The sequence below is a fragment of the Vanessa tameamea genome, chromosome 28 (assembly GCF_037043105.1).
Source record: "Vanessa tameamea isolate UH-Manoa-2023 chromosome 28, ilVanTame1 primary haplotype, whole genome shotgun sequence".
NCBI lineage: Eukaryota > Metazoa > Arthropoda > Insecta > Lepidoptera > Nymphalidae > Vanessa > Vanessa tameamea.
Window position 1 is genome coordinate 5,228,937 of NC_087336.1, and position 13,542 is coordinate 5,242,478.

Consider the following 13,542-nt stretch of genomic DNA (forward strand, 5'->3'; position numbering starts at 1 on the left):
AGTGTTTGTTTTTATTTTTTGTGACTACCTACGCAATACAGCTTCGCACGTGTTGAATATGAGTCTTAAAGTCTGATTAAAAAGATAAATGAGGCATATTACTCAATACGGGATTGTATTAAAGATATAAAAGCGTGACGTACCGTGTCATTCAAATGGTGGGAAAGGGTAACTACTGTGTCCCTCGCCGGTTCTCCTCAGTAGAATCTACTTTACGTGGTAGTTTTATATTTAGTACAATACCTGAATAAGGAATGTTTTTTTTTTGTAGTACAAATAACGGCTATTGGGTTACGCGGCTCTCGCCAGTATATTTCCCAGTCGCCGTGAATTTTCCCTTATTATAAACAATTTTAGTTACGTTTTAGCTAATTTATTGAAAACTAACTGTGCCCGCGACTTCGTGCGCGATTGAATTTAACAAAAAAGTTATTGTTGTAGCCTAAGTTACTCCTTATTAAATCAGCTATCTGCCAGTGAAAGTTCCGTCAAAATCGGTCCAGCCGTTCCTGAGATTAGCCGGAACAAATAGACAGATAGACAAAAATTTTAAAAAGTGTTATCTTGATATATGTATTATGTATACATATGCATTTAGTAAAAAGCGATTATTTTAATATTACAAATAGACATTCCAATTTTTTTATACGTATATAGACGATTATAAATCATACACTTAAACCGTACGATATGATTTTGTCTTATACAGACAGATAGATCGACGCGGCTAAGGGTCGTTTTATATCATGGCGCCCAATCTCAAGGGACAAGCCAACTACACAGGACATATAATGTGCGAGTGCGTCCGCAAAGAGTTCACCCTGTGTATAACCAATACCTATAACCGATCAACGTTTTTCCAAGGATTAGGTCAAACGTTAAAAAACAAATCACTTGATTCCACAGATGTACCGTGTTTGTTTATTGAATCTGTTTACTTGCAATGTTTCTATCGCGATATCAACAGGATGTTGATAAATTAATCGTCGTTTATTCGTGCCACTGACCTGGCGTGGCGCGTGTTTTCGCAATCGATCATATTATATTTTTGCAATGTTCTCTACGGGGCACACCTCGACGCCGAAAGTATGGGACGATAACGGATCGAAAATATTTTCGTCGGATAACGACTGTCTGGAATTGATTTATACGGCTCGTGGCTGTTATCTTTGTTTATCATTTTAATTGGGTTGACATGTCTTTATTATTTTTTTTTTAATCTGTAAGAAGGATGACGTTTTAGCGTCCTGTTTTCATCACTATCGTTCGTTGTGGATGTAAGTAGTATTAACCATACCTTCCGTGGTCAATTTGGCATCAAATTTTGAACTAATTGTCTCTTGGGGCGGTTCAGACTCGCTCACCAGCCCCGTCTTAAATAAAACAAGCGATCGGCTTTTTGCACCACTGCACTCTGAATTAAGATGAGCCTGTCATCCTTCAAACTGGAACGGAACATACTAAGTATAGCTTTGGCGGTTGAATTCCTGATATTCCAGATATTCCTATCCAAATGAACTTGGCGATCCAAATAAGTACAAATAGACTTCATAGCTTCATGTTATTCTTTTAAACAGGAGATCAGGTTTTTCCTAATTTTTTATGACATTGTAGGACAGGCAAATTTGCCACTTGATGGTTAGGTCACCGCCCATGGACTAGCGCCGTATGAAATTTCATCAATTTCTTTGACAACCAAAGCGTCATAACATTGGGATTTGAGATGTTACGTCCCTTGTACTTTGCCTTGTGTAGTTACACTGGCTAATTCACTCATCAAACCGGAACACGACATTACTAAATATCGCTGCTTGACGGCCTGCACAAAGCCCTACCACCACGAAGGACCTTCTTAGTCTTTTCTTTTTTTTTTTCGAACTGTCTATTGCTGTTGGCCCTATTGGCCTCTACAGCGTCACTGGGCGGGGTAGGCGAGCTAAACTACTTAAGCCTCGATGTTGAGAACCCACTTAAGGGCTCAAAATACACGCGTCCTAAGTTAGGGTCGATGTGTGTTGTCTGTGTTGCCTATCGAGTTGGAGTTGTCGGCAGTGAGTCTGTCGACGGGATCGTATAAGACGTGCTTAGGACGCCTACGGATCGGATAGGGTAAGATCTTCGCCATTGCAATCGTCCATGAAACATTGGAGCTATTTCTCGAATCTAAAAATATAACCAATAACATTTATGACGCATGATATCGTCAATGTTTGGCTTAAATACGCCACTGTGATGTTATCAACTTAAATTATTGGGAACAACACGGATCTGATCACGCGATACGTTTGCACCGACGGAGACATCGCGATGTAAAGGTCGACGGTTAAACTTAGACAGTTTTCGCTCGTTTTATTTCTATTTACAAACAAGACAGACATGCTATTAAAATTCAACAATGTTTGAGTTGAAGGCGAATTGTTAAACGAGTCATTGTAATAATACTTTACTAATTCTCTACTTTTGGGCTAATATATGTTTAATTAAGAAGTTCGGAAGACTGCTCCAATTGGATTTTGTTTAAGTACAGAGGGTAGTCCTCAGCCTTGGCCTTTTTGAAACGACGTTCTTTTACTTATAGTAAATTTGGTGGTCTTAAAACTGATCTCTTCCATGTGTTTATTTGCCGGTCAGGAAGATATCACCATACCAGTAGATATAATAGGTTCATGAATGTGTTATACCATGATGATTTTATTAGAAATCATATCTTAAAGACATATATTTATCATATTCTGGAATATTAAGATATCAATAGTGCTCCGTTGGGCTAGTGGCTAGATATAAGGCCGCTGATCGCGACGTCCTGGATTCAAAGGGTGAAAGAGTCTCAGTGGCACCCCGGAGTTTGGAAGTGTGCCTCGGAAGGAACGCCGATGTCCTCAGTCCGGCGTCTGAACTCTTTCCGGTCGAGTAATATTTTTTTGGAGGGAATAGTCCCTCTATTCCCTTCATGCACTTCATGCACATGGATTGTGCATTACAATATGTCCTGTATTATTACCTGGTTTTACCTTGAGATTAGTCTTCGTGACCGAAATCAATCAGAAGGACATCATAATAAATGATAATTTATTAATTCATATAAAATCCATCGTTCCTTTCGTTCGAATTGAATGACATGTTTTTACGATGGAATGATATAAAATTTAATCGATGACCAATCATCGGCCGATACTAATCGATCAGTCGCGTCGATAGATTTGTTCCACTTAAGCTCTTTATGATATTAATAAGAATGAAATGATTGCCTCTGATTGATGATGATGGTTATATAATATTCATAGTTTCATATTTGAAAGGGCTTATCTTTCCTACTGGGTTTGTATGGTTAGTAGTTGTCGCCCTCGGCTTTGCTCTCGTTTTAGGGGTAGGTCCATTATATAAGAAAGTAGCTTATGTCTTTCGTTGGCGTTTAACTTGCGTCATTTCAAAGATTAATTCTTATTTAAATAATACTGTACTTAGTACTCAGTACGTTGTTTTTGTTGTCTTAAGCAGATTATCTTGTGTTATTCCGTTCATGTACTGTCTTACATGGCTGTATGAGCTCCGGTTACATAAATTATTTTAGTAAGGCTGTCTAGCAAATCTATCAGCGAATGTTAAGTGACCTTTTCGCTCGTAGATGCTGGCATTGCAATTAATTAAATACTCCTTAAACCGTTAATTTTCTGGCATTGTTAGAGATATAACAACCCCAGTGCCTGTTACGTTAACTCATTGACCCAAGTCAGAACACTGCTATACAAAATAATTGACGTTAGAAACCCAACCAGACGTATCTGCACAATATCCTTCTATTTCTGAATTACATTTTACTTGGTGGTAAGGCTTTGTACAATCTCGCCTGAGTAGGTGCTATCCCCTCATCACGTATCGTCAATTTGAAGAGGGACTGAGCTTGTGTAACTACGATACGATACACGATCGTGGTCTTCGTGATTGTGCTGTTGGTCAAACCGGGTAAGGGCCTCGAGTTCTGAACTCCAAGTCCTTGCCCGAGTTTTGAACTCCAAGTCCTTGCCCGAGTTTTGAACTCCAAGTCACGGCATGATTGGTCCAGTGGTTCGTCCTGTCCGTGGGTTGGGGCAGGTGCTCGCCGACAGCGGGAGCTCACGAGGTCGAGGACGTGACGAGAGACAATAATAGGGTCTTAGCTTCCATATAGATGGCACATTGGTGCTGTAAGGAATGCTTAGTGTTTTATACGACATCGATGTATGTAGGCAATGGTGGACCACGTAGGGGGGAAGTATGAAAACTATCAAGTAGTCTATTTGATCGCCTATCTATTTTATAAATATATTTAAAAAAAAGCATTGTATTAAATGAGCGTATATTTACGTACGCGTGTTAGAGGTTATACTTTTTTTTTGTTTAAATTTATTTATCTGCAACGAATACAGTTAATCCCGTTACTAAGTACCATAAATAGCCATAACGTAGTGTATACATAAGTAGTCGTACATAATACGCACGACAGTTATGTGTTTTTTTTTTTTAATGTTGATTCATTTGTTTTTATTTTAATGTTCGTAAGAATTCATAAATGAAGTAATCGAATGTGATTAAGGTGTTTAGATAATTATAACAACTTTGACGAGTGAACACGTGTACGACTAAGTAGGTCTGTCCGTCTGTTACGGCTATACCTCTGAACCGATTTTAATGTAATTTGTTGTTAAGCAAGAACTTCAAGCTAGGGCGGAGACATTAGGAGCGCTAAACCGATTTTGATGAAATTGAAAATTGGTATAGAGAGTCCCGAAGACATAGGGCACTTTTTTTCTAAGAATGACGTTTTTTTTTCGGCGTACGAGCATATGGGCCACCTGATAAGTGGTCACCACCATGCGCCATTAACCTTCGGAACTAAGATATTATGTCCCTTGTGCCTGTAGTTACACTGGCTCACTCACCCTTCAAACCGGAACGCAACAATACTGAGTACTGCTGTTTGGCGGTAGAATATCTGATGTGTGGGTGGTACCTACCCAGACCGGCTCCAAGAGAGGTTTATGCGTTAAAGGTAAAGTTTTATAAATTTCGCACGGGTAAAGCAGCAGGTTAAATTAGTATAACTATATGTTTAGTTCACTTTCGCAACCAACTTCGTAATGTCGCTGTTGACGTAATTTCCGTTCCGCAGTAAAATCTTAATGTCAACCTAAAGAATTATAACCTCAAATATGCATAGAGTCTGTCTATTATACTCATATAGAACCTTAAAGATAATGGCATGCGATAAGTTCTCGAATCTTCCGATGGGTTTTAAAAGAAAAAATTGAAGCTCATGTCAAAACAAGACGTTGATAAATAAGACATATTATTCGATACAAGATTATATTAATGATAAAATCGTGGACTTAGTATCTGTTGATTTCTCGGCAGCATTTATAAAAATTGATTTGTTCTTTACAAACATAGTCTGTAAGTAGAATTGGGGCAAAGAGTAGCTACTGAGTTTCTTGTCGATTCTTCTGGACGGAATCAATTTCCCGAACCGGCGGTAGTTTTACATTCAATTCTGTAACATGACGATTCGAAAGTGTGTTGTCGGCGAACTTGAATATATAATATTTTGATTTGATTTTGATATTTGCACCGAGTAAGACGAATCACTGCGTTCCGGATGACAAATCGCTCGTTAGTTTCGTCTGTCGCTTAACTGGTACAAGGCCGATTGTTAGACGATGGTGCATAACACTAGGGCGAAGGATGACGAACGACATTGATACTTTAATACAAATTTGGAGGGAATTTCATTGTCATATATAGTAGCTGTGCCCGCGAATTCGTGCGATTTTAACAGAAAAGTTATGTTAGCCTAAGTTACTACTTATTACATCAGCTATCTGCCAGTGAAAGTCCCGTCAAAATCGGCTCAGAGATTAGCCGGAACAAACAGACAGACAGAAAAACATGTTATTTTTGGTATATGTACCGTGTATACACTTAATATGCATTTAGTAAGAAGCGGTTATTTTAATATTACAAACAGACTCAAATTATATTATAAGTTTATATATATGACCCAACGAAAAGAGTAGACATTTATAAGTCTTCTATATTCACTTCTCGCTCTTTTCTTCTCAATTCTCGATTTATAATACAACACAATTGAACTCAACTCATTTGCTTTGATATCACTTAAACACTAATTTCGCACGAGTCCCCAATAATGATTGCAGTTCTCGATCAATGATTTCGTGTTGATTCAAGGTCGTTATTTTGTTTATTTATCTTTACTGCTGTCATTGGACTGGGTTATACAGACTGCTCAACGCCTTAAAGATTATAATCTCATATGTCGTGTCCCTTATATTTAAAACGTTAAAGTCGTTCCATGCATATACAAGCGTTTTCGTTAGGGCGTGTCCGGGTTACAATCCGAAATGTTCGGTCAATGTTCTCGTGTTGTGAGCATATTATGCTTCAAAAGGTAACGTCCATTAAAATCGGTTCATTAATTTAAAATAATCTACGAGAGGATAACACTAGCACTAATTAGTATGAATGTGACACGATCTCATTCAGAGGTCGGTACTGAGGGTCAGGACTTGGAAGATAGACGTGGCGATACAGCGTGCAATGTCATTGATGATGAATATTCTGCCAGAGTACATAAGCGATATTGTTCGCTTGGTCTGTAAATAATGGACCAAAATTTACAAGAGCCATCTCGAAACTCACCAAAGAACGTGGTCGTGAAACGTCAGAGTGTAAATAGTGAAATTGACTATAGTAATTGAAGATGAAGATCTACCCCCTTCTGTTATTATAGATTTAAAGTTGAAGTGTCCGACCGAAGCCGAAATCGATTAATCGGCTATCGCCGCAACCTTCGGCGGGAGGTTTATTAATAACCCGAAGAAAATCAGTTTAAGATTCGCTTGAGAGTAAAGAATCCATATACCCAACTTAACGAGATGATGATAGTTAATGGGGGGACTTTAGTCATGGGGGTCCTTATATGTATGTATGTCAATAATGAGAACACAACTAAATAATATCAATTATAATATAAATTTATTTAGAAGTAATTTACTCATCACAATGAGTTTCAGTTTTTGTCATATATTGTTCATTTTTAAATTGTTGGTAGGGCTTTGTGCAAACCCGTCTGGGTAGGTAACACCCACTCATCAAATATTTTACCGCCAAACAACAGTACTCAGTATTGTTGTGTTCCGGTTAGAGGGGTGAATGAGCCAATGTAACTACAGACAAAAGGGACATAACATCTTAGTTTCCAAGATTGGTGGCGCATTGGCGATGTAAGGAATAGTTAATATTTCTTACAACGTCATTGTCTGTATGGGACGTTGACCACTTACCATCAGGTGACCCGTTTGCTCGTCCGTCAACTTAAATTATAAAAAAGTAATTTAAAACTAGACCAGCAGAGTCTCAAACTTTTTTATTTAGATGTACATTTTCGGAAAATTGAGCAAAACGAAGTAATAACAATGAATCAGTGTCTTACAGGCAACAGGTTACAATCATTTAATTTATCATTAGATAACACTCAAGTTAAGTTCGTTACAGAATATTATTGTCCTTAGCCTTCTCAAGGACTTCTTAATTAATGTCACGTTGATTAGGTAATCAGTCGCGCGAACAAACTCGTTTTGTTTTGTTTTCCTCCTGTCCTCTGCGATTCAGTGTGACCGTCCTTTCATTTTATCTTCCATTGCGCTCACGCGTCATCGAAACGGTTCGTCCAATTTAGAGGCTTACTAAGAACCTTTGACTTGGCAAATTTTGGCTGAAGCCGTAGTCTTGACAGAAGATTGCAACGCCGAAGCTTTGGTCGGACACAACTGAATTGTTAATTTTTTTCACCGATTGAATTACATCGGTATGTTAATTCTAATAGTACCTTTATCAGTCAAGTCAAGTAAGATGACAAATCAATAGATAGAATCTAAAGTTATCGATTCTAGAATCGATTACGACGACTGTTATCTGTGCCGCCTTTATGAGATAATTATCGAGGACGTCCATTTCTATGTTTCATGATTTTCCTCGGAACTATAATAGTTTATTATTTGTTACCACTTTTTGTTATTAATTTAAAAATGGCTGAATAATATATGTATATGTCTTAGTATGGAGTATATTTCTGTGGTCTCCTGCTAAAAGGGCCAAACGTGTACTCTTGGAAGTAAGGGCTGTTGACATTGGTCAATTGGCATCTGGTTACAGATTCGATCATGTTGAAGTAAAATGGGTTGGATATACCCAATATACGTAGATACAGTATACATATGTGCCATTGCTGGGCCAAGGAATCCTGTATTTTTAGAAGGTTTTGAGATTGTGTCATCACAGCTTACCTATTGCGAATAATCACTCAGATTTTCTTCTGATTATAGCTCGTTTCTTGTATCTTATGCTTGACTTACGAACACAATAGGAATTATAAACTCAACTTACGCTTAGTAAGTAAATTTTGGGGTACTTGCCCAGATAAGACGTCACAATATTTTAGTAATGTTTACTTGGCTAACTTGGCCTGCCATCTTCATTCCGAAATATATATGAAATAAAGTTTTATTGCTTTTATGTATGTAAATAACGAACAATATCGGTAGCTTCGTCTGTCCGTTCGTCGGCATTAAATAAATGCATCTGCGTTTTTAGCAAGAATTCCTAGAATACTGGTAGTTCCCGTACGATACATATATGATTCTTCGAAACTTACAAAACACTTTATAGGCGCTCTTTTGAATTACGTTTCATAGGCTACGATGCGTAATCAAAACGAATAGTTTATGCATATAGTCTTTAATTGTTCTCAACGAATGAGCTATTTCTATAAAAAATTTGCTCAAATGGGATTGTTAGATCCTAAAATCAGTGCGTTAAAACAAGCTTTAATACTAGTAGCGACTAAGAAGGTCGTAGTTGTAGTCTCAGAAATTAATGGTTAATATCAATTGTCAACAGATCCGTCAAGATATGAGCAACCAATCCTGACGCCGGGCTAGCCGACGAAGATAATTTGAACCAATCAAGATGTCACACCATTTAGTAACAGTTTGCATGTTCTGCCTCTTATGTGCAGCACACACATGCGGGTCACACGTTGATATAAATAATGATTTACACACTTACGAGCCAAAGCTCCAAATTGAACATGCAACGTTTAACCTTGAGAAAAGAAAGATAGAGTCCAAATTGCGATACCACCAGCGACACCAGAAAATAAGACAGCGAAGGGAAGTCAGAAATCTCAATCCAGAAGCGTATGTTGAACAGATCTTCAGGATATACGGTGATGCTGGCTCCATGACGATGAACATGACAGGTTTTAATAAGATGCTGGAAGGATTGGACTTTCATAAGCTCATCGAGGGTGGTCTCCAGAAGATAGAGAAGAAGGAATATATTTATGGGCAGAGTGGAGCCAAAGAAGATATCGTCAATGTGAGTATTAATTAAGCAAATTCTTTTAATAATATTGATGTTCCAAAACATTTAACATTTTTGTCATGACAATTGTTGGTTATCGAAGCTGCTGTTACAATGCGCAACCAAGGAAGCTAACTAACACACATTCCAAGTCAATGAAGGAATCCTCTTCATATGAGTCCAATTCAGACTAATATTTGCAAATAACCATTATATTGTCATCGATAATATTCGATAATGAAAAAATTCAGGCTTATTACTGTAACTTAAATCCAAATACATACATACAAAGTGCAATACTCATATGAAACGATAGTGCACATCTGGAACGCAAAGCGGTAAGAAGGTGTACTAATATCGCCACAAAATGGCGCTTCACAGCTTTTCTTTTCATTATTCGGGATTATTATTTGTAAATACTAGGGTAAAGGGTAGGAGAATTTTACAGTCTCAGAGTAATAGTTATTTCAGTTAGTTTAATTGTAGGCACTAGGTTAATTATTTTTAGAGCATGACTTTCACAATATCAAGAGATGATATGACTTTTTATAATTAAGAAAATGAAATCTATAACATTTCTTTCACAGTGTGTTAGCAGTGTAGAACTGGTCACAACGGTCAACACGAGGTTAAAACCTCACGGTCATGATCATGATCACGATGACCACGAAACAGAAGACCTCATTTCTGAGGAAACTTTTCAAGCTATTTGTCCTATATTGTTATACCAAAAATTAGCCAATTCCTCTATAGAAAGGTACGGATGCGTGAAAGAAGCATATCTAGACAGCAGACGACAAGATAACAGAGAGATTAAACATGTAGAGAAAGAGAACGCGTACTCCAAAAATATGTTCGCAGTATGGCTCTACTCGTCGCTCAGTATAACAGCGATCAGCGCCTGTGGACTGTTAGGTGTCGCTGTCATCCCCATCATGCATAAAACATATTACAATCACCTCCTACAATTCTTGGTAGCTTTAGCTGTAGGTACCCTGTGTGGGGATGCATTATTGCATTTGATGCCTCACGCCATGAGCCCCATGGAAGATGATCACGATAGCGGACACGCCCTTGAATCAAGAGTATCCCACGACGATGGTATGTGGAAAGGATTAGCTGCCATGCTTGGTGTTGTTTTCTTCTATTTCATGGAAAAGGGCTTAACGGTCGTCGTTGAATGGCGCAAACGTAGACAAAAGTTGGAGGACGATAAACTACCGTCTAGAGTAAGGGTTTTGAAAGACGAGACAGTTGGAGGCTGTTCAGGGGGATCGAAGGCACCAATAACGAACACAACATCGAATTCCCTCATGAAAATATTCAAAAGGGACGAAAAGGGTGATCCCACGACAAAAACGTGTAAACACAAATATTCGGAATATCCGTATTGCTATGACGAGATCGATACGGACACTCATGATGACCACCATTTGAGGGACGGTCTGCCCCCAAGTCCGAAAGCGAATAAAAACCACAACAATTCAGTGAGTGTTGTGTCATCGAACGCTCTGAACCCAGAAGGGAAAGAAAACGAGCCGACGGCAAAGGATTGGCTTCTGAAAGCCGAATCGACTCCAGCGGTTGTTGAAATGAATAATATTAAACATAAGGAAGACGGCGCGAAAGATTTGAAAGATGGCGACAGCTACACTGTTATACTCAGGTAAGAACGTGTTCCAATGGCAGATACACTGAATATATACTTAGATTTACATATTTTCGATTTGCTAAATCTCTGCTATATTAGGCACGATAAACAGTTGTTGATTAATATAACTTAATTCAAAATACACTTCTACACTTGATTACTTAAACTTTAATTTTACTTCCAAAGTTCCAATAACAACTTTGCGGTACTGAATACCATCGTGAGAATTGCCAGTCGCTGAAACAAAAAAGCCAGACTTTTTTTGGACCACCTGATCTTAAGTAGTCACCATCGCCCATAGACAATGGCGCTGTAAGAAATATTAACCATTCCTTACATCGCCAATGCGCCACCAACCTTGGCAACTTAGATGTTATGTCCCTTGTATCAGTAGTTACATTGGCTCACTCACCCTTCAAACCGGAACACAACAATACTGAGTACTGTTGTTTGGCGCTAGATTATCCGATGAGTGGGTGGTACCTATCAAGACGGGCTTGCACAAAGCCCTACTTTAAGCCCGAATTTAAATTTAGTGTTTTTCTATAAAAGCAAAACATATATTACACAAGTTTTCGCCAGCGTGTGGTATAAAAAGTAGCATATCTTCCTTCGGGTTCCAACTTACTTCATACCAAATGTCATCCAATTCATTTCTGACACTGAATGTCAGAAGTCAGAAACAAGTTTTCCTTAAATATCAATTAATTATTTCTGTCACATTTGCACACAACCCTTGTTCTGCCGCCCCCGTGCAGGGAGCACTCCCGCGCGCACCACGGCCACTCGCACGCGCACGGCCACGTGCACGCACCGCCCTCCTCCCTGTCGTCCGTCGCCTGGATGGTCATCATGGGGGATGGATTGCACAACTTTACGGACGGAATGGCTATCGGTGAGTTTTACTAATTTATAAAGTTTGTGTCTTGCAATACACTTTTATAATGCATTTCACGATGTAGATCAAATACCAGGACCTGATCTGATAGAGTTTCAGATCGGGTCCTGGGTTCAAATACAGGATCGACATCTTAAAAAGTGTTTAGTCCTATGCGTGCTATACTTTGTTCAGTTTTAGTGGAATCGATATTCCAAACAAATCGTAACATTTTTAATCTTGTAAAGTGCTCGTGCTCGCTGCTCGATATCTAGACTAAATATAAAGTTGCAGATCCCGAGGCCCCCGATTCAAACTCCATGTCGGGCCTGTAAAAAAATATTCGGTCTTCTATCTTAAGATACTCAATAACAGCCCGGTGTCTTGAGTTTGGAAGTGTGTGCCCCGTGCCTCGGAAAGCAGGTAAAACCGTTGGTCCTGCGCCTGAACTCCTTCCGGTCGTATCGGATTTGCCGTCCCATCGGGATTATGAATGAGGGAATAGAGAGTGCACCTGTGTTTGCTGCGTATATCCTGCGTAGTTGGCTCGTCTCCCATGAGATTGGCCATTGTGCCGAAATCAGTCAGGACGTTATTGTTCATAAATATACATAATTCGCCTTTTTACCAAATATGTTTTTTAATTATTCGACTCTTTAATTTCTTAATCTGTATATATATTAATGGCTGCCTGTCATGTTTCCAGGAGCCGCATTCGCGTCTAATATAGCCGGTGGATTTTCCACTGCCATCGCTGTTCTGTGTCACGAGCTGCCGCACGAATTGGGTATGATTACTTGAATAGTATATATCTACAGAATTGAAGCGTCACTGACTTCTCTGACCGACTGTCATTAATGAAATCTCGGATTCCACCAATGATTACCTCGGGTTGTTTTCTGTTAAGAAATTCTTGGTAGCTGATCGGAGTTTTGAAGATGAAGATGGCATTGTTCGCATTGCTCCTACACCTGAACTATCGTACTTTTTTTTGGTGGTAGGACTTTGTGCAAGCCCGTCTGGGTAGGTGGCGCCCACTTATAAAATATTCTACCGCCAAACAACACTGTTAATATTGTTGTCGTCTGGTTTTAAGGGTGTGTGAGCCATTGTAATTACAGGCACTTCACAACTTGGTTCCCAAGTTTGGTCGCGCATTGAAGATGTAAGGGATGGTTATATATTCTTATCTATGGGGTTGTTTTCACCATTTCATGGCCTGTCTACAGAAATGACAAGAAAAAAAATAATTGTCAGTGAAAAGAAAACTTACTTTAGATTTTGTTATTCATAACTTAATATTTTTATTCTTCAGGTGACTTCGCAGTGCTCCTAAAAGCTGGTATGTCGGTCAAACGCGCCGTTTGCTACAACGTTCTGTCGTCTGCACTGTGTCTCGCGGGCATGGTGTGCGGAGTGCTGGCGGGTCACGCTCCAAGCGCGACGAGGTGGCTGTTCGCGGCTGCGGCTGGCATGTTCCTCTATATCGCACTTGTGGATATGGTAACTTAAAATACATATTTATTTACTTCTATTGAAATATAATAATATTCAAAATCTATGATCATAGTATTCTATGATTTATTAAAAAATTTAA

At 38.8% G+C, this 13,542-nt stretch overlaps 2 protein-coding genes across 3 annotated transcripts in view; one reads left to right on the forward strand and one right to left on the reverse strand.

Moving 5' to 3' along the window:
* The window catches only part of LOC113391874 (polyhomeotic-proximal chromatin protein-like), a 270,704-nt gene that overhangs the window by 223,586 nt on the left and 33,576 nt on the right, over nt 1-13,542 (reverse strand). The window lies entirely within an intron of this gene.
* LOC113391887 (zinc transporter foi) overlaps nt 1-13,542 on the forward strand; it is a 43,105-nt gene that overhangs the window by 27,956 nt on the left and 1,607 nt on the right. For both annotated transcript variants that reach the window (XM_026628014.2, XM_026628015.2), the window contains exons 2-6: nt 8,953-9,432; nt 10,005-11,083; nt 11,827-11,963; nt 12,652-12,732; nt 13,261-13,448. In XM_026628014.2, coding sequence (XP_026483799.1) covers nt 9,022-9,432; nt 10,005-11,083; nt 11,827-11,963; nt 12,652-12,732; nt 13,261-13,448 — 1,896 coding nt within the window. In that variant the 5' untranslated portion in view covers nt 8,953-9,021. The remainder of the gene's footprint in view (nt 1-8,952; nt 9,433-10,004; nt 11,084-11,826; nt 11,964-12,651; nt 12,733-13,260; nt 13,449-13,542) is intronic.